General features: G+C 44.5%; 1 protein-coding gene across 2 annotated transcripts in view; it reads left to right on the forward strand.

The window, feature by feature from the left end:
• The window catches only part of LOC138293602 (serine-rich adhesin for platelets-like), a 620895-nt gene that overhangs the window by 299479 nt on the left and 298885 nt on the right, over positions 1–22531 (forward strand). Inside the window, exons 11-12 of one of the 2 annotated variants that reach the window (XM_069232871.1) lie at positions 8790–8903; positions 16591–16935. The exons of the other annotated variant lie outside the window; for it this stretch is intronic. Of the exons in view, the coding sequence (XP_069088972.1) occupies positions 8790–8903; positions 16591–16935 (459 nt within the window). The remainder of the gene's footprint in view (positions 1–8789; positions 8904–16590; positions 16936–22531) is intronic. 2 annotated transcript variants of the gene reach the window in all.

Genomic DNA, 22531 nt, shown 5'->3' on the forward strand with positions numbered 1-22531 from the left:
GGGTCCAAGACATCAGCCAGGTCATGTTACATCTGTTCGCTGATACCGCATGCAGTAGGCGCAGACAGGCTTTGCTTGTCCCAAGAGGAAGCCCCTGAAAAGCAAAATGCTTTCTCCACCTATACCTATGTAGGATTAGGGCCAACATACAACCCAAAAGAGTAGAACCCCATAGGGAAGTAATAAATCTGACCCACTGCAAGACCAATCCCACAGCAGTATACCTTCTCACCAAGCCTAGCGATCTTCAGACTGAGCGAGACAGGATGCGCAGGAAGGGCACCATAGGGGAGGATACTGTTTTGCCCGAAACATTCCAGAAAAGATATTCTGGGAGGTAGCAAAACCACCAAACCAATGCACAAAACGTCAAGTCCTCCTTCCATCTGTGGTCCCAGGGTGGCCCTTAGCATATCTGGGGCTGTATTCCTTAACAACAAATGGACCCTAGGCATGGAGTTTCAGTGTAGGGCCATCCACCTCGATGATACAAAGGGAAATGATTCTCGTAGGGGTGGGTAGAAAAACAGCATGGATGCCCCAAGTCATGAAATCTGGGATGGTGAGATAGATAGGTATACGGGGATAGAAGGGAAGGGGCAATCCCTAATTGTACTGAAAGTCACACTGTATTCCTTGTGTTTCAGAGGCAAAGGAAAAATTATTCTGGGTACAAATCAAAACTGTGGCACAATCCTACACATTCCAGACACAGAATGAGGAATCTCCATGCTGATTGACACCTACTGGCCATGTGGCGAGTTTGCCTACACTCAGCTTGTCTCCGGATGGTGTGGCCTCTGCTCCCTCATCACCATACACACCCCGACCCTGGCCATTCCCGAAGAAGTTCTGTCAGAACTGTACCAACACCCGCTAAAGAAGTAGACAACTGTGTTGCATCAGGTTTGAGAAAAAAGAACTGTTGATTATTTTAGCTTTGCTCAGAATAAGGATATCCCAGAACACATCAGACTGTTGATGCACAGATGTCAGCGGAAGGGTCCATACCCTTCTTCACTGTGCAAACAAAAGCGAACACCCGCTGGTTACAGAAAAACAGGTGGTAAATGCTCAAGGTGACGAATAGCACTGAGCTCGGCCTTAATGTGATCAAGGAAGAACAGAGAGTCATCCGCCACATCGTGATGCAACATTGATCTGTCCGCAATGGAGGGGGGGGGGTGTTTGAAGATCAGTGCATCCTGCTGCATGTATATACCAGGAAATGACATGGAAAATGGGACTCTGACTCTTGCCGTCCAAGCATTGCACCGATTACAAAAAGACATGCATGAGGAGGGAGGTGCCACTGAGCAGGAGTGGTTCACAAACTGGTTCTCCGGGCTCCCCCAGTGGCTGACCGGTCTGTGCATGTCATTGTTGCCTGTTTTCATATGGTTATTGTTTTCGTGTGGTTTTGTCAAAGTGGGAGTTTCCTGCTGTAAAAACACAGTCCTCAGATTGGGTAGAATGCAGGTAACTAGGGAGGTAGCCCCCAAAAATGTGACTTTCATGAAGTATGGATTAGATGATGTAGTTGAAAATTCAGCTAGAGGGGGAAAATTGTAATATTGGAAAAATTGATGCCAATGCACACAATGATACATTCATATATAAGAACAAAGCCACATAACCATTAATAAATTCACCCGTCATGAACTTTCCATCAAACCTGACACAGAAGTACGTGAACAGGCAGGCTCTTAGACCTAGGCCTGAGGTTACAGAATGATAGGTCACAGGTGGAGTGACTCGTAGCCGGCAGACAAACGCGCAGTCAGGAATCTTAGAACAGTCCCACAGATAGGCGCAGCAACACCACAATGGTCCAAGGTAAAAGGCCCCAATAAAACTGACTTGCCAGAGGGGTGCACACAGTCCCAACACACCATAAAGTCAGATGGCATCAGAGCACAGCATGTACAGCAACACACAGCGATCACATGCCCCTCAGACTGGACATCTGGACACCTACCCACTGGTCCACATTGTGTCCATGCAAGATCGAGGTCTACCTGCATTTGTTATCAGAACCTTATTTATGACTCCAAGACAACTTCTTGCATTCATTACCCAACAAGGAATGTTGTAATTGTTTATGGTACCCAGAGAAATGTATAAAACACTGTGCAAATCAACTGTACCTTGAGACAGTCCCCAGACACCGGTTCTGTAACTGTTCTCCCAGCCAAAATGTTTAATTAAATGAACTGTTCCTGTTTTGCCAAACGCCTCCTGTCTTTTGTTTTTTCAAGGTTAATTCACATTTGAGAAACATTTCCATTTGCTGAGGTCAGTGGTCTTTGCTCCTGTTCACCCTTGGGACCTTCCTCTGGTTTTGTCCTTCTATGGTGGCCATTTCCTGAGGGTAGAGGATGGGGGAAATAGGGGTGCTTTTATGTCACAAGCCCTTCCTGAAGATCTTTCCAGATAAAGTGGTTCTGCAGCCAGATTCCTCTTTCCCTCCAAAGGTCTCGTCCTTTTTTCACGAAACACAGGACCTTATTCTGCCTTCTTTCTATCCTTCTTCTACTTCAAAACAGAAAGTTCTCTGGCATTCCTTGGACTTGGTCGTGGCTCTGATTATCATTTTGGAAAGGACAGCTTCTCTCCTCAAGGTGGACTTTCTGTTCATTTCTTTTGGCTTGTCTAAGTCTTACAGTGTCCACCTTGAGTAAGTGGATAAAAACTGTAATTTCCTTAGCTTACCAGAACACAATTATCTGTCTGCCTGTGGTCTTGCAGGGGAGTTCTACTAGATGGGTCTCTTCCTCTTGGGCCTCTGTTAAAGGATCCTCTTTGAAGGACATATGTGCGGTTGCAACGTGGTTGAGTCCTCACACCTTTGTTTCTCATTTTTTTCTCAGTTATTGTTAGACCTGACAGCCTTAGTGTGGTTTTCCCCCAAACTTTTTGCTTACCTCCTCCACTTTTCTGACCTAGTTTTTGATGGCTCTCGGACTCTGTGCACTTTACCACTGCTAACCATTGCTAAAGTGCTTGTGCTCTCTCCCCTAAATCATGGTAACATTGGCTTAACCTCAATTGGCATTTTTAGTATACTCATAAGTCCCTCTTAAAGTACACTACATGTGCCTAGGACAGGACATGTAAATTAAATGCTATTTTTGTGCCTGCAGCACTGAACGTGACACCCAGTTAAGTAGCCCTTTAACCATGCCTCAGTTCATTGCAGAGCCAGTGTGTACAATTTTACATTGCCATGGCGCCCTGACAAAATAACCCTTTTGCCAGGCCCAAACCTTCCCCTTTCATGTATGTACGTCAGCCCAAAGATAGGCCCCGGACAATCCAGAGTGCAGAGTGCAATATAATGAAAAAGGCAGGGCATTTACTTTTAAGTTTTGCATGTCCTGGTAGTGAAAAACTCCCAAATTTGTTTTTCACTATAGCAAAGCCTATCTCTCCCATAGGATAACATTCGGATTACCTAATTACGTTTTATAAGTGTAATTCACAATCTGGAAGAGATGAGTTTATCAAATTTGGTGTCTCTGGACTCACAATTTCAACATCACAACTTCTGGTGAAGTCAGATTTTAAACTGCAGTTCTGAAAATGACACTTTTAGAAAGGTTGCATGTTCTTACTTTAGACATCTGGTGCCTGCTGCCTGTCTCCAATCCACGTCTGGGGAGGGGTGACAGTTGGGCTTGTCCATTTCTTGTAGACAGCCAAACACAAAGGGATCCTAGGTGTGACTGATGGGCCATCCACAACCTAATGGACCACCCTGGGCAGGATGAGAGAGAAGGGCTGACACACACAGTATAGGTAGTGTCCTGTGCCCCCACGAAGGGCTGTAAACCCCCCTGTAGTGAGTCAAGAGTCAGGGCAGGAAAAGAGGACCTCTGTGCCCTTCAAAGAACTTTCTTTGAAGTCTCCCCCACTTCAAAGGCACAACTGGGTATAAGTACTGGACCTCTGACACCACCAACTCAGTTCACTTCTGCACATGTGTATTCTCTGTCAAGAAGAAGGACTGCTGTGCTTCTACAAGAACCACCAGTCTGCTGAACTGCTACTCTGCTAGACTCCTGCTTTGCTGTGCTGAACTGCTGCCTGCTGCCTTCTTGCCTGGGAGTGAGAAGGACTGGACCTGCGTCTCTACAATCCAGAACCCAGAGTGACTCCAAAGGCTAGTTGACTGTTCCCCTGTTTTCTGAAGTCTCAGGGAGACAAATGACTTCAGCTCATCCTCCTACAGCACCTGGACTTTGCTTGCTGCAAGTCTTGCCCTGTCAAATGGTGGCAACCCAATCCTGGCAAGTAGGTATAAAGTGCTGGATCAACCAGACGCAGGCATCCTCATCGGAATCAGCGCATGTTTGCCTTTGCTTGCGTCAGAACCAGTTCATTCCTTCTTTCTACTTTTCTCCTCTCCTCGCCAGTGATATGAAAGCACACTGTTAAGCCTGCCTCAAATCCCTACATATCCCTGCCTCATATCCCAACATACAGCATTCCTCCATTTCACCTGACACTAGTACTGGCACTCATCTCCAAGCGGTAGCAGTAGTCTTGAGTCACCGCACCTCTCCTGTGTCCCAGAATCCAACTCATTATCCCTGCATGCTTTAGGCATCATCCCATCTCCACCACCTGCTTGTCCAAAACCTTTGCCCCACTTTTGTGTCTTGAAAAACCGTGAGTAAACCCGGAAAACCTCTTGCTCGCCCAACCTTCTCGGCAATACTGCATTCCCTCTACTCTCCTGATGTCTTACTGCTCTCCAAACGAAGACCTAACCCCTCTGCCCTCCAAGTGACATGCCTCATCTTCAATCCTTGGTCACATCTTGTCTCCACCAGTCCCGATACTTTAAAAGCCCTAAAAAAAAAAAATGAAAATGCCCCAAACAGCATGCTCTTCCAGGTGTGAGAACATCTGAACCTCACCCAGCTTCTCAATATATTTATCTTTCAATTTCCTCAACCTCACTGCCCTAACCTTTTCTATGGACTATCCTGTATGTCCTTGTCAATTTCACCAACACAGATTCCTCCAGATACATCACTCTCATATCCCGATCTTTCATAAATCCTCCGCAACTGTGAGGCGTCTTGCATCTGCTTCACGGTCTAAACCACAGAACCTCACCCACTGTGAACGAGACAAAGTGTCAGCCACCCCTTTTTCCAATTCCACAATATGGCTGGTTCGGAGCAAGATGTTACCTTCCAAACACGTCACTGAACCCCAGCAGCCACCTCAACACATATTAATTATTTGTTGTCATCCTGTTAACCGCTTGGTTATCAATCACAAATGTCACTTTATACTTTCGGAACACCTGATCCCACAAATGCACACCAAGCACCATGTGAAGAATTCTAGGAAGGCAGTGGTATAGCCTTTTTCCTCCACTCCTGTGGTCACCTTTCAGCATACCATTGCCACCGCCAAACACTCTGAATACACCAGCGCCAGATGCATCTGAAAAGATCTTAACTGCCCATGTCAAGGGTTGTTTTGCAGTCATAATGTCAATCTGGTATAGTGTTACACAAAATGCATCTACATTGTCAAGCCATGTTTGATTCTGTCTGTCCTTCGTATTCTGTTGAGTGGTTTTGTTGCACCTCTCATGGCAATTGTCAGTTGCCTGAAAAAATTCCCTAACCAGGGTCAGCACTCCACGAACGAAAGTTAAGTGTCCTAGCACTTTTAGCAGTTTCATCAACTCACATTTCTTCTTCCCTATCAGTGTCTTTAACAATCATTTCAAGCCAGTTCATTTTTCCTCCCAAGAGTCATAACACCATCTAAACAGAGTCTAGCTCTGTGCCTAGAAAAGTCAAGCTAGTAGGCATCCATTCTCTCATTTCTTCTGTTGTTACACTCCATGTTCCCGCCACCGGTTCTAGCATTTTCCTCAGCCTGTGGTGCCTCTGCCAACCATCACAAAGTGTTGAGGGAATGCAGCACCTGCTCAGACATGGACAGCTGTCTCTCAACCCACTTCGCACAGGTTATGAAATTCTCAAGCCACTATCACCCATTTGACATGGACCTGCCCATGTAGTGGAATCCTTGAAATTGAATCCACAGGAGCTGAAAGTCAACTGGCTGGACCGGCAATCTACAGACTGCTGATTTATTGTCTGCTTTCCCCAATCCCTCTCCCTTACCTTTCTGTGGCTGTGCCAATGCTAGTGTATGTCATTGTGCATGTCAATAAAGTCATTTACTGATGTCTCTTCAGGCCAAAAAAGGTGATGAATCAAACAAGTTGTCCAACTTTTTCTTAGGGACTGTTGCCAGTGTCAATACAATGCGGTATTTCAACAGCTGCTTTCCGAACGGGCCTGTATTTCTGCCGCATGCCACCTCTTTAGTTTTACCTCCCTCACCCTGTGGTCCTCCCAACAGAATCCTTAATTCTTTAACCATCTACCCTTGAGTGGTTCATTGTATGGAATCTGAAAACCTTGCATGAAGTGAAAACAGTCTGGTCACTGCACCATCCGGCCAGGGGTCTCCATTCAACCAGTAATGCTGCACGTGTGAGCACCGAATAGCAAGCTCACATTGTCTCTGACGTCTTTGGACAGGGATCTGTTGGGAGTGGATCACAGCCTCAAAGGAACTCCTGACATTCTTCCCTAGATGCTTTGCATCGTCACCATATATGAGTAGCTTGTGGGATCTGGTGGGGCTTTAGGATCTCATGAAAGTGAATGGTGCCACAGGATATTTGCATTTCCACAAATTAATTTCTCTTTAGAGCCAGGCTTATGGAGTGGGTTGGAACAGGCTTAGCCAAGACCCCTGACCAAGGACTGTGCTCAAATCTCTCCCAGCAGAATTGCCTGTGTTTTTTTTGTCCTTAGGACAAGTAGGCCCAACTCTCTGCAAGCAAACCCTTTGGCTGCCAGTTTACAGAGAAGGGAACTGTCTGCAGTTGAGGTAATATGTGTGTTAATATGTGAGCGCTGTTCGAACTTGTATTTATGGTTCATTAATGAAAAGCCTTCATTATTAGGGTGAGCACTGTAAATAAACTTTCTAGGGTCACACTGCACTACTGACAGTGGTTCAAGTAAAAAAACAAAAGTGTACATACATATTTGAAAAGTTTAACAATATGAGGCTAAGTATAATGCTCCCAGAATACTCTCTGATTAGATGCAAATGTTTGCAGAAGCTTGTAAGCAAGAGTGATGATTCTTTGCTTTCAAAATAAAATGTTCAGAAAAAAATGCAAGTTGGAAAAAAAAGTTTTGCTACTATAGAATTTAAGTGCTATTTCTTTGAAGCATCATTTAGTAAAATGTGTTGATGCATGCTAGTATTTCCCAAAAATATTCCTGGGAAGCATGAAAATAAACAAGCACTGGCAAAGCCAACCAATCCAACATTTGTTGTGAGTCTTTTGGTTTTGTCAATGCGTGTCTTGTTTTGACATGACTTTTGTAAACATTTTTTGTTGTGGGAGCTACCAGGCCCTAACCATTGTAACAAACATTGGCAAAAAGCAAAAAACAGTTTTTTTGGTCTCAAAAAGCACACATTGCCACCAGTGGCATAACAAAGGCCCTGCAGCCCCCTCCAGGGGGCCCACTCAGCATAGCACCTGAATTGAGGGAGTCTGGAGGAAGGGTTCCCTCTGTGTTCTTTGCAGGGCGGGCACCTCCAGTTTCGTTATGCCACTAATTGCTACAGTAGTTCCTGGCACTGAACAAAACTACTTTGTGTGCCAATTTGCTCCTTGTGGAAGAGCAGAATGCGATCACTCACAGTAAAGCCAACCGATAGATAGAGAGAGAAATAGAAGTTTAATAAAAACAAAATGTCTTTGTTAACGCCAGACCTAATTAGGGACCCAATTTTTAAAGAATGTCACAAAAGCGCACCCATGGTATATGTCTTTGAATTAGTGGCTTTCATGAATTAACAAGAATTTACAGAAGTAGATCAGGAAATCATACTCCTACAAAATATTTGTGAACTGTATTTTAGCACAAGCAAATATGCATGTGCAGACTTGCTCATGTGAAAATCTATTGAGTGTTTTACAAGTTCACTTTCCCTCCAACCACTTTTTTCCCAACCCTGGAAGAACTTTTACTTCTGCCATTGTCAGAAGTAAATTTCCAACCTTTCTCATTATGGGAAAAACAATTAGAGAAGAGCTGGTGAAAATCCTTAAAACATGCAAGTTAGTAGGTTTGCAGACTCAATGACATTCCAGCCCTGGAACTATTGCTTACTGCTTTCACCAGCCCCAGTATGTAGATCTGCGGAAAGGTGGCAAAATAAGGGCATTGCTATAGTAGGGATTGAAATTGCAAGTATGGAAGCCCTAATATAGTAGTAGCCCTGGCATAATCAGAGAGGCTATTATCAGAGCTCTCACATAATGATATTGCTGCCATAATTTGTCGCCGCACTACATGGCACTAAAGGGACAAGTAGATTTTTTTACAGGACAAGTAGATTTAAGAAGCAACCTGTCCCATGGACAAGTAGATATTTTATTAAATTCCACACCCCTGAGAGTAATTAAAGAGTAAACACACTTTCTACAATGTCCTGCCCTAGTGATGAATGTCACGCAAAATGGAGAGCAGATCCTAAATTAACTACAACCACTTTAGACTCAGATAGTATTCCTTTTCCTAACCCAGCTTCAGCTGACTCACATTGTAACTATAAATACTAAGCATAGAGACTCAATCCATCAGTAACTTGGCTGATTGTGAATAGTGCTAGATGTTGGGTTCTGTATCTTTCAAAATCTCAAGAATTATTTTTCTGCACAGAGATCAAGCAAAAACTCAGACCAGACTGCTAATGCCTCAGGTGATGGAAGCCAGGGAGAAAAATCTAGTTTGCCAACATCACAATCTGAAGATCAACCAGTGAGAAAGCGAGTGGTGAGCATTTGGCTGCAGGAAGTCTCGTACCATTTTCAGGTATTATTAAGAAAACACATAGAGAAATACTGACCTCTGGTCCGCTTGAATATACACATAATTGTTTGGGAAAAAAGCTATTGTGGTCGCTGTTGTAAAAAGCAAAATACACTGTAGTTGTCGTCACAAATCTTCAGATTTAATGTTCCAACACCAGGTTTTTCACAGGGCTGTTCAAACTCCCATTCCTCATCAACTCTCTCTCTCTCTTTAATACCTAGTTGCGGTCGCCAGTAGGAAGTCATAGTTAGGACCATGTTTCACTTGAAAAAGCATTTTTTAACTTGCCTATATCTTTGGCACTGTTTGACGACTCTTCACTAAATCTTCCCAAAAAGTGTGGCAGTGATTCTTGTTGTGCACATGGAGTTTCGGTGTGGGGGGTGAAAAAAATGGGGGGGGGGGAGTCAAAAAAAGTGCATTTCCATGTTAATTCCCATAGGAGCTTTGAACACGACTACAGCCCGAACTACTGGACGGAATTATACCACATTTGACAGAAAGGTAGCTTTTGGTACGCAGATTACGCTTTTTGTTATTTGGTGTAAATCCCTCCAGTAGTTTAAGAGAAATTAAAGGAAAACAAATTTTTTATATCTAGAGGCACAAAGCCTTCGCAAATCCTCCCAATCTTGTACAGAGATCTGATTGGCTGCCAACACTTCAACCAGGAAGTGTTGGCCACCATCCTAGGCCCTGGTTTCAGCTGAGTCCCAGAAAAAAAGATTTAAAAAAAGAAAAGGAACAAGGATAGGGATACCCTAACCCTTTGCTCCGGTGCTAAGGTCCCAGAGGGGACCCCGCTCAAGGGCAAAAAAGTACTTTTATTTTAATTTTTTGCTGTGAACTTGTGACAAGGTCATGAATTCGTGGCAACATTTAAAAAAAAAAAGAAAACGAACACGGTCTCCCAAGCTTGTTTTAGTGAAGCCCCCGGGTGAGCCAGGTCCCAAGAGGCATACAAAAAATATAGGAGTGGGATGCACGGGCCCTCCTCCTAGGGCTTATTTATGCCCTGGGGACTGACACCTCCTCGGGGCTTAAATGAAATAGTATACGGGGCCCACATGGCGCCCCTGGGGGACCACGTATCTTGGGGCAAAATGTTTAATTATAGTAGGGGTGTACTACGGGCCCCCACAGGCCCTGGTGAACACCACCTCTCTGGGAGCCAACAATCTATTGTATGCAGGGCTGCATAGCCACCGTGCCCTGGGGACCACCACATCCCCGTGGCAAAAACGTTTAATTATAGTAGGAATGGGGTCCTGGGGACCCCCACCGCCCCCACTCCACCAGGCACCTCTCTGGGGCTAGCAATCTATTATATGTGGGGGGTGGGGTCCGTGAAGCCCCCCCACTCTGCAGCATCAAGGACCTCCAGCTCCCTGGGGCTCAATTGAAATAATAAAGGGGGTCCATTTCCCCAGGGCTGTTTAAGGATGGAGGATGGCCGCCAGGTCAGAGCAAACACAACTCTGCACCCAGCAAGTGAGAGCTGTCAAACATGGAATAGCGATGGGCCTCAGAGGATGTGTACTCGGGCCAAAAGCGGCCAGGAAGGGGGGCCGCGCCGCCCCCCTGAAAAGGACAAGAAAGAACTCACTTGTCAAAGTCACATACAGATTGTGCTCCAATAGATCAAAGATGCATTCAACTCCACAAACGATTTCAGATTGTTTTTTAATATGGAATATCTGAGTAAATATACTTGCTATGCCTTCGCCAAGCCCAGGAGTTAGGATCATTTGTGCTTTCCAGATGTGGAGCTTCAACTGGGGCACCTGCCACATTTATATTTGTAAGTGTTTCCTGTTGAGGTTTGAATTTCTGTGAAATGAGCATTATGACCAGAACGGAAGCTCACCTGCCCATTTATCCAACAAGATTCCATAGTGTTGCACAAAATGTCTATCCAACTGGAGTACTTTCTACTGGTTAGTAGGAAGTGTTACCTCGTTGCGTAAATGTCCAGTGTGTATTCTACACTACAGCTGCCTAATGGACCAGGAAGAAATGTCTCCAGCAACCTTGTGTGCGTTTGGCAATGTGATTGTTCCTCGTGCGTCTTTCTCCAGAATTCTGTGATAACATAAATCCTCCTATAGAGAGGCCAACAAGACTACAAATATGCCCCAGAGGGCCCCCCAGTGCATTTCCCGCCAATTTTGATGGCACGTTCTTGATGGCGAGGAATATGAGAACATCTCCGCAAAACAAAGAAGCACTTACTTCATATAGATAAGATGAAGGACTCTGGTTTGGTGGAGATTTACATCTTTGTAGTCTCGTTGGTCTCTCTATAGGAGGATTCAAGTTGTCACAGAATTCTGGAGAAAGACATCACAGAATACTAGGAGGAAGAATCACATTGCCAAACTCACACAAGGTCACTGGTGATATTTCCTCGTGGTCCATTACACAGCTGTAGTGTAGAATACATACTGGTCATTTACCCAAGGAGGCAGAAAGAACTGCACTTGGGTAGATATTTGGTGCAAAGCTGTGGTTCTTGTTGCATGAAAGGGCTGGTGAGATCCCTTTGTGACAGAGTCACTCACACAGGTATTGACACACCCACACAGACACTCACACACCCACTCACAGACCCACTCAGACTCACACACCCACTCACAGACCCACGCAGACAGTCACATACCCACTCATAGACTCACTCAGACTCACACACCCACTCACAGACCCACGCAGACACTCATGTACCCACTCACAGACTCACTCAGACTCACGCACAACACTCACAGACCCACTCAGACTCTCACAGACCCACGCAAACCCTCACACACCCACTCAGAGACGCTGTCACACCGAGGGACTCCCTCTCACACCTACTCTCACACCCAGACACTCTCACACCAACTCTCACACCCAGATAGACCCTCTCAAACCCACTCTCACATTAAGACACTGTCACACCCAGAGACACCCTTCCACACCTATTCTCACACCCAGAGACAAGCCCTACACCCAACCCCCGCTGCGCACGGCCAAAGGCCTTGCTTCGCATGGGGTTGGGTGGTTATAGGGGGTTGGCCCTCCAGCCAACCCCCGCTTTGGCCATGCGCAGCGGTGGTTGGATTAACGTATAGTAAATAAAATTACTTTACATTATATAAAATAAAGAAATCCTCTGAAAAAAAGCAGGGGTTACAGGGACGTTATAGTTAGGATATAGAACTAAAAAAGCCATAGAAATTAACTGAAAAAAACAAAGCTTACTGGGACGTTATGGTTCTGAATTTACTCGCACAAACCATAGAAATTCAGCAGTTATAGTTAAAGGTATTTCGTCTAAATATAACTGGCGCCTTAAGGTAACTATAACTCGCGCCCTCCCCATGCACTGCTAATTACTGCAGATATTACAGCACTCATGACAACTTTTATAATGTCAATAAAAATATCAATGAAACTGAATTTTTATGGTTTTGTGTGTGAAAGTTTAGAGCCTAACTATAATGTCCCTGTAACCTTTGGTTTTTATATATATATATATATATATATATATATATATATATATATATATATATATATATATATATACACATATAAATACAAATATATATATATATATATATATAATCACCTGTAACCTTTGTTTTTTTCAGTGAATTTGTATGTTTTTTTTTAACGTAAAGTCATTTTAATTACTATACATTAATCCAACCACCGCCGAGTACAGCCTTCGGCTGTGTGCAGTGGGGGTTGGCCACAGGGCCTGGTCTGTGGCCAGGCCCTGCAGCCAACCCCCATAACCACCCAACACTGCACCACACATGGCAGAAGGGTCTGTCTCCCTGGGTGTGAGAATTGTTGTGAGAGGGTGCATCTGGGTGTGAGAGTGTCTGTCTGGGTGTGAGAGTGGGTGCGTGAGGGTTTGAGTGGGTCTGTGAGCGGGTTTGTGAGGGTCTGAGTGGGTCTGTGAGTGAGTACGTGAGAGTATACGTGAGTCTGAATGGGTGCGTGAGCTTCTGAGTGGGTCTGTGAGTGGGTGGATGAGGGTCTGAGTGGGTCTGAGTGGATTTGTGATGGTCTGAGTGGGTCTGTGAGTGGGTCTGTGAGTGGGTGCGTGAGTGTCTAAGTGGGTCTGAAAGAGGGTGTATGACTCTGAGTGGGTATGTGAGTGAGTGAATGAGTGTCTCAGTGCTTCTATGAGTGAATGATTTAGTTTATGTATTAGTCTGTGAATTTTTAAAAAATAATTTTTGCAGATATTCGCTAATTCTTTGCAATGTCACATGGTGGCCGCGCTGAGCGGCGCAAGGTATTCGCGAATATCGCATGTTGTAAAAAAATCATTTTAAGGTCATAATTTGACCCTCAAAGACCCCTATATCACACCCCTATGGTAAGGGTACCTCCACTCTGACCCCTGATGCCACTTATTTTATTTTTCAGGCCCGGGGACCGTGTCCTGTAACCTAAAATGGCAGCCTTTCTTGTCAGGGTGCAGCCAGCCAATCACAGCATTCTTGTTGGCGCGCGCATTCATGAATATGCTGCAATCGCCGCAAAAACATCACAACGGATCCATGGCCCTAGATATACAAATGTATTTCTCCTTTAATATCTCAAAAACTACTGAACAGATTTACACCAAATAACAAAAAGCACAATCTGCAAAACAAAATCTAGCTTTCTGCCAAATTTGGTGTAATTCCTGCCAGCGGTTCAGGCTGTAGTCGTGTTCAAAGCTCCTATGGGAATTAACATGAGAAACACATTTTTTTTTTATCCTCCCTTTTTCTCGGCCCTTAGCTTGACGGATCACCCCGAATCTTTCCAAGTACAACAAGAATCACTGGCACACTTTTTTAGGGCAATTTCGTGAAGATCCGTCAAACGGCACCAAAGATATAGGCAAGATAAAAAAACACTTTTCCTATGGAAACATGGTCCTAACTCTCTCTCATGTCAATGCCAAAGCTCTAAGCTAGAACCTCTCTAGGGGCAAACGTACGAAATAAAGCAACGAAAGCTGTTGCACAGTGGTGCATCAAAGGAGAGCAGACCTGTGCTGTTCCCTCTTTCTCCCTGTTTGGTAGACTTTAAGCTGCCTTGCACCAATGCAAACACCCTTGCACACCCTTGTGTCTCCTGATTCTTCTCCTCATCTCACAGGTGGTCGCAGACCTCGGCCAGCCCACAGTGACACTAAGAAACCCCTGCCTAGCAGATTACTGAACGTTTTGTCTGTGATGTACTGAGAAATGATAGTTCTCGTTCACCAGGCGCAAATTTCCACTCGCAACAATTAGCACATTATTACAGTTTTTACCCTGGCCTTTGGCTTGAGATAGCGCAGTTTGATCCCTTTGTTTGATTGTACTACTGAATATCAACACCAACAATATCGAGATACATGAATATCGAGGGACAAAATATTGAAAGATAAGTGCATATAAGGAAGTATAGATTTACTATTCCTAAGTCCACATTTACATCCTTTGAAGATATCTGCAACACATAGGTACATGTTTGTGGAGTTAGTGTGTAGAAAACCTAGACTTGGTTACCTGCTGATATTATTTGTCAGATTTCTTTCCTTGAATTTGTATCCCATCAATATTCGGTGGTCGATATTCTGGTTTCACACCTCTTTGTACTATTAGTTCTTGACCTCTCTCTAGAGCAGTGCTCTTCAAACTTTTTAATGCCGCGTCCCCACCAGTGGAAAAAAAAAATCGGGTCCCCCTCCAAATTTTTCTCAAACATTCTATTAACTTGGCAATGTTTAAATGTGTCTAAACTTATTTAAACATTCCAGTTAAGTTCTGTTACTGTTTTAAAAATGCAATCAAATACATGATGCCAAACATACTATTCTGGTCAAGCAGGCCTTACTAACGTGTAAAAGTTTCCACAGTTTGATTATTAGAAGCGGGGGTGACAGTTTTGAAGAGCATTTGGAGTCCCTTTCCTTTTGACACATGCTCCCAGCTTGGATTTAAATGACAAAACATGTTAGTGATGGCCCATTACAGAGCGGTTTATTGATGCTCTTTTTTCAGTTTCACACAAAGGCTTGTTATCAGCTTCATGCTTCTCTTGACCAGAGCCTGGTGCCCCCCGGGATCATTTAAGGCCCCTCTAGGGGGGCCCGCCCCCTGTAGTGCTTTCCTCTTAGCTAGTTTCTAAGCACTAACATAACACAACAGAAATGCACTTCTGAGGTCAAAGAAGACTTTTATTGTTGTTAATTCTTCCCCAACCACAATATTTTATGTATGACGAATTAGTAGCTTTCAAGTCCGCGTTAATCAAACAAAATATATCAGTTTGCAATATACACAGCAGGTTATATTTATAAGATATTGAATGCAAAGCAAAACAAATACTTCACCGTGTGGGAACTATTCACAGCTTCATCTTTCTAAGGTCTGCAAGCTGATGACCCCTGTCAGCCGCGAGAAAGAGAGATTCATCTACCCACACGGGATTGCTGGCAGCTGGCGCCAAGCTCCAGCACGAGGTCCGGCAGATTCGAATCTGACCCTCTGCAGCCTGTTACATTCGTTACAAAGGTGTGCCCCCTCCTCTCAGACCTGGGAAACTGAGCAAGCCTTTTGGAGACTGGCCAGGTCTCCAAGACTACTCCTGTTCCCAAGCTCCAGCGGAGAGAAAAACAACACCCATGTACTCTCTCTTATCATGTCTAGTCTACTGTGAGAAAAACATCTTGGTTCTCTGGTGCAAAAACACAGCTTGGAAAAATACAGCTTGGATTCTCAACTGCAATGTCTAACTCCACGTTAAAGGCAATAGGCAGCTAACCTAAATATCAAATGCAATGTCATGTTAAAGGCAATAGGCAGCTAACCTAAATATCAAATGCAATGTCTAGTGTCATGTCAAAGCCAATAGGCAGCTGAGCTGAATACAAAATGCAATGTATAATATCATGTCAAAGCCCATAGGCAGCTGAGCTGAATATAAAATGCAATGTATAATATCATGTCAAAGCCAATAGGCAGCGGAGCTGAATACAAAATGCAATGTATAATATCATGTCAAAGCCAATAGGCAGTTAAGCTGAATACAAAATGTAATATATGATATCATGTCAAAGCCCATAGGCAGAATATCTAATAGCATGTCAAAGTCAATAGGCAGCTAAATTGAATACATCATGTCAAAGCCAATAGGAATGCAATGTCAAAGCCAATAGGCGGCTAGACTGGATACAGCATGTCAAAGCCAATAGGCAGAATACAGAATGTAATGGCTAATGCAATGTCAAAGCCCATAGGCGGCTCAACTGAATACAGAAAGTAATGGCTAATGCCATGTCAAAGCCCATAGGCGGCTCAACTGAACAAAACATACCATGTGCTACTGGTGAACATTGAGCAACTAATATGCGCAGTGGTGAAACACAAAGTCACTGGTCAAAACAAACTTTATCAAATGGCAGTACACCCCCTCAGTTTGAAGACCCATCCTCAAGAGAAACACATTTTATGGACAAATGCAAAGTCTTTTCTCTCTTTCTCTCTCTCTCTCTCTCTCTCTCTCTCTCCCCCCCCTCCCTTGCAGGGAGTGTTTAACCAGATTTTCACTGGAACCCTATGACCATACACACAACATCACATGCTCATCTGTACTCATGGTTTACTGTCTCTCATTACAGAAGGTGAAGCTGGAAAGATCACCAGAGGTGCCTGTATCACGGCCTCTTCAACCTGGCACGGGGAAGGAGACAAGAGAAACTCATCTGACAGATGATGGACGGTTCAAGCAAGACGTTCTGCAGAATACATTTTATCTTCGTCCGACAGAAGGCAGTGGTGACTTTGAACACACATCTTATGTACGTCATCTAAAGGAAGTGCCCTATAAAATAATAGTCACAAATGATCCCTCGCACTCTTTTCCAAAAGTAAAGGGTGGATTTCCTGCAAAGGATTCAATTGGTCCAGAAAAAGCCCAGAAGACAGAGGCGGGAACAGAACACGCTGTGAGCCGCAATGTGCCGGTATGTTCACTCTTCCAGTTGGCTAGAATGGATGATTTAATTGAAATGTTATTGTTTTCTGCTGATTCCTAGTTTATTTATAATTATATTTGTATTGTATGTCTCTTGACAAACAATTTTAACCCCTTGGCTGCCAGGCCTTTTCCCCCTCCTGTTCCAGGCCTTTTTTTGCCTATTTGGGGCAGTTCGCGCTTAGGCCCTCATAACTTTTTGTCCACATACACTAGCCAAGCCAAATTTGCATCCTTTTTTTCCAACATCCTAGGGATTCTAGAGGTACCCAGGCTTTGTGGGTTCCCCTGAAGGAGGCCAAGAAATTAGGCAAAATACAGTGAAAATTTCGGTTTTTCAAAAGAATGGGAAAAAGTGTCTGCAGAAGAAGGCTTGTGGTTTTTTCCCTGAAAATGGCATCAACAAAGGGTTTGCAGTGCTAAAATCACCAGCTTCCCAGCTTTCAGGAACAGGCAGACTTGATTCAAAAAACCCAATTTTTCAACACAAATTTGGCATTTTACTGGGACATACCCCATTTTTACAATGTTTTGTGCTTTCAGCCTTCTTCCCGTCAGTGACAGAAATGAGCGTCAAACCAATGCTGGAACCTAAACATTTCTGAAAAGTAGACATAATTCTGAATTCAGCAAGGGGTCATTTGTGTAGATCCTACAAGAGTTTCCTACAGAAAATAACAACTAAAAAAGAAAAATATTGAAATTGAGGTAAAAAAACAGCAATTTTTCTCTACGTTTTACTCTGTAACTTTTTCCTGCAATGTCAGATTTTCGAAAGCAATATACCGTTATGTCTGCTGGACTCCTCCGGTTGCGGGGATATATAAGGGCTTGCAGGTTCATCAAGAACCCAAGGTACCCAGAGACAATAAATGAGATGCACCCTGCAGTGCATTTTCATTCTATACCGGGTATACAGCAATTAATTTGCTGAAATATAAAGATTCAAAAATAGCTATCAAGAAAACCTTTGTAATTCCAAAATGGGCACAAGATAAGGTGTTGAGGAGCAGTGGTTATTTGCACATCTCTGAATTCCGGGGTGACAATTCTAGCATGTGAATTACAGGGCTTTTCTCAAATAGATGTCTTTTTTACACACTCTCTTATATTTGGAAGGAAAAAATGAAGAGAAAGACAAGAGGCAATAACACTTGTTTTGCTAATCTATGTTCCGCCAAGTCTCCCGATAAAAATGATACCTCACTTGTGTGGGGGTAGGCCTAGCACCCGTGACAGGAAACGCCCCAAAACGCAACGTGCATACATCACATTTTTTTAAAGAAAACAGAGGTGTATTTTGCAAAGTGCCTACCGGTAGATTTTGGCCTCTAGCTCAGCCGGCACCTAGGGAAACCTACCAAACCTGTGCATTTTTTAAAACTAGAGACTTAGGGGAATCCAAGATGGGGTGCCTTGTGGGGCTCTGACCAGGTTCTGTTACCCAGAATCCTTTGCAAACCTCAAAATGTGGCTAAAAAAACACATTTTCCTCTCATTTTGGCGGCAGAAAGTTCTGGAATCAGAGAGGAGCCACAAATTTCCTTCCACCCAGCGTTCCCCCAAGTCTCCCGATAAAAATGATACCTCACTTGTGTGGGTAGGCCTAGCGCCCGCGACAAGAAATGCCCCAAAACGCAACGTGGACACATCACATTTTTTTAAAGAAAACAGAGGTGTTTTTTGCAAAGTGCCTACCTGTAGATTTTGGCCTCTAGCTCAGCCGGCACCTAGGGAAACCTACCAAACCTATGCCTTTTTGAAAACTAGAGACCTAGGGGAATCCAAGATGGGGTGACTTGTGGGGCTCTGACCAGGTTCTGTTACCCAGAATCCTTTGCAAACCTCAAAATGTGGCTAAAAAAACACATTTTCCTCACATTTTGGTGGCAGAAAGTTCTGGAATCAGAGAGGAGCCGCAAATTTCCTTCCACCCAGCATTCCCCCAAGTCTCCCGATAAAAATGATACCTCACTTGTGTGGGTAGGCCTAGTGCCTGCAACAGGAAATGCCCCAAAGCGCAACGTGCACACATCACATTTTTTTAAAGAAAACAGAGGTGTTTTTTGCAAAGTGCCTACGTGTAGATTTTGGCCTCTAGCTCAGCCGGCACCTAGGGAAACCTACGAAACCTATGCATTTTTGAAAACTAGAGACCTAGGGTAATCCAAGATGGGGTGACTTGTTGGGCTCTGACCAGGTTCCGTTGCCCAGAATCCTTTGCAAACCTCAAAATGTGGCTAAAAAAACACATTTTCCTCACATTTTGGTGACAGAAAGTTCTGGAATCAGAGAGGAGCCACAAATTTCCTTCCACCCAGCGTTCTCCCGATAAAAATGATACCTCACTTGTGTAGGTAGGCCTAGCGCCCGCGACAGGAAATGCCCCAAAACGCAACGTGGACACATCACATTTTTTTAAAGAAAACAGAGGTGTTTTTTGCAAAGTGCCTATCTGTAGATTTTGGCCTCTAGCTCAGGCGGCACCCAGGGAAACCTACCAAACCTGTGCATTTTTTAAAACTAGAGACCTATGGGAATCCAAGATGGGGTGACTTGTGGGGCTCTGACCAGGTTCTGTTACCCTGAATCCTTTGCAAACTTCAAAATCTGGCTACAAAAAACACATTTTCCTCACATTTTAGTGACAGAAAGTTCTGGAATCAGAGAGGAGCCACAAACTTCCTTCCACAAAGCGTTCCCCCAAGTCTCCCGATAAAAATGATACCTCACTTGTGTGGGTAGGCCTAGCGCCCGCGACAGGAAATGCCCCAAAACGCAACGTGGACACATCACATTGTTTTAAAAAAAACAGAGGTGTTTTTTGCAAAGTGCCTACCTGTAGATTTTGGCCTCTAGCTCAGCTGGCACCTATGGAAACCTACCAAACCTATGCATTTCTGAAAACTAGAGACCCAGGGGAATCCAAGATGGGGTGACTTGCGGGGCTCTGACCAGGTTCTGTTACCCAGAATCCTTTGCAAACATCACAATTTGGCCAAAAAAACAGCTTTTCCTCTCATTTCCGTGACAGAAAGTTCTGGAATCTGAGAGGAGCCACAAATTTCCTTCCACCCAGCGTTCCCCTAAGACTCTCGATAAAAATGGTACCTCACTTCTGTGTGTAGGCCTAGCGGCCATGAAAGGAAATGGCCCAAAACACAACGTGGACACAACACATTTTTTCACAGAAAACAGAGGTGTTTTTTGCAAAGTGCCTACCTGTGGATTTTGGCCTCTAGCTCAGCTGGCCCCACGGGGGTGTGGGGGGGGGGGGTAAATTTACCCCCCGGGAGCGACCCTTGCCTATGGGGTCGCTCCCCCTGCGTGACATTGGCGCCAAAAAACAAATCCCCGGTGCCTAGTGGTTTCTGCCCCCTTGGGGGCAGATTGACCCAAAATCGGCTAATCTGCCCCAAGGGGGGCAGAAATGGTCTAAATACAATTTGCCCCCCAGGGGAGCGACCCTTGCCTAATGGGTTGCTCCCCCTGCGTGACATTGGCACCAAAAAAGAAATCCCCGGTGCCTAGTGGTTTCTGCCCCCTTGGGGGCAGATTTACCTAAAATCGGCCAATCTGCCCCCAAGGGGGGCAGAAATGGTCTAAATACAAGTTGCCCCCCAGGGGAGCGACCCTTGCCTAATGGGTCGCTCCCCATCTCTAAAAAAAACCACAAAAAATAAATTGCCCTGGTGCCTAAAGGTTTCTGCCCCCCCTGGGGGCAGATCGGCCTAATAATAGGCCGATTTGCCCCCAGGGGGGGGCAGAAATGGCCTAAAATAAATTTGCCCCTCCAACCCCTCCACCCCCCGGTAGTGACCCTTGCCTACGGGGTCGCTCCCCCTGCATGACATTTGCGCCAAAAATAAAATCCCCGGCGCCTAGTGGTTTCTGCCCTCCTTGGGGGCAGATTGGCGTAGCAAAAAACGTCCGATCTGAATGGCCTAAATACAATTTTCCCCTCCAGGGGAGCGACCCTTGTCCAAGGGGTCGCTCCCCATCTGTAAAACAAAAAAAAACAAAAAATCCCTGCTCCCCTTTGCGTGAAATTTACGAAAACAAAAAAAACTCCCTGGTGTCTAGTGGTTTCTGCCCCCCTTGGGGGCAGATTGGCCCCATCAAAATAGGCCAATCTAGCCCCAAGGGGGGCAGAAATGGCCTAAATATAATTTGCCCCCTAGGGGAGCGACCCTTGCCTAAGGGGTCGCTCCCCACCTAAAAAAAACAAAAAACAAAACAAATAGAAAAAAAAAAGAAAAAAGATCCCTGGTGCCCTAGAGGTTTCTGCCCCCCCTGTAATAAAACTGACTTGGCCAGAGGGGTGCACACAGTCCCAACACACCATATAGTCAGATGGCATCAGAGCACAGCATGTACAGCAAAACACAAGGATCACATGCCCCTCAGACTGGACATCTGGACACCTACCCACTGTTCCACATTGTGTCCATGCAAGATCGAGGTCTACCTGCATCAGAACCTTATTTATGACTCCAAGACAACTGCTTGCATTCATTACTCAACAAGGAATGTTGTAATTGTTTATGGTACCCAGAGAAATGTATAAAACACTGCAAATCAACTGTACCTTGAGACAGTCCTCAGACACCGGTTCTGTAACTGTTCTCCCAGCCAAAATGTTTAATTAAATGAACTGTGCCTGTTTTGCCAAACACCTCCTGTCTGTTGTTTTTTCAAGGTTAATTCACGGTTGAGCAACATTTCCATTTGCTGAGGTCAGTGGTCTATGCTCCTGTTCACCCTTGGGACCTTCCTCTGGTTTTGTTCTTCCTCCAAGAAGCTCCTTTTGAGCCTCTTTCTTCAGTTGCTTTAACATTTCTCACCTTGAAAAGCTTTTTTCTGTGGTGGCCATTTCCTGACGACGGAGGATGGGGGAAATAAGGGCGCTTTTATGTCAGAAGCCCTTTCTGAAGATCTTTCCAGATAAAGTGGTTCTGCAGCCAGATTCCTCTTTCCCTCCAAAGGTCTCTTCCTCTTTTCACGTAACTCAGGACCTTATTCTGCCTTCTTTCTATCCTTCTACTACTTCAGAACAGAAAGTTCTCTGGCATTCCTTGGACTTGGTCGTGCCTCTGATTATCGTTTTGGAAAGCTTCTCTCCACAAGGTGGACTTTCTGTTCATTTCTTTGGCTTGTCTAAGTCTTACAGTGTCCACCTTGAGTAAGTGGCTAAAAACTGTAATTTCCTTAGCTTACCAGAACACAAGTATCTATCTGCCTATGGTCTTGAAGGGGAGTTCTACTAGATGGGTCTCTTCCTCTTGGGTCTCTGTTAAAGGCTTCTCTTTGAAGGACATATGTGCGGTTGCAACGTGGTTGAGTCCTCACACCTTTGTTTCTCGTTATAAACTTTGGATGGGGGATCTGGTTTCAATGTCTTTTGGGTCTGATGTGCTGTCTGCAGTAGAAGGATTATGAATTCCTCTTGTTGTTTCTGGTTCAATAAAACACATTCCGTTGCATATTTTTGTCTCAGTTATTGTTAGACCTGATAGCCTTAGTGTGGTTTTCCCCCAAACATTTTGCTTACCTCCTCAACTTTTCTGACCTTGTTTCTGCTGGCT

The sequence above is a fragment of the Pleurodeles waltl genome, chromosome 4_2 (genome assembly GCF_031143425.1).
Source record: "Pleurodeles waltl isolate 20211129_DDA chromosome 4_2, aPleWal1.hap1.20221129, whole genome shotgun sequence".
Classification (NCBI taxonomy): Eukaryota; Metazoa; Chordata; class Amphibia; order Caudata; family Salamandridae; genus Pleurodeles; species Pleurodeles waltl.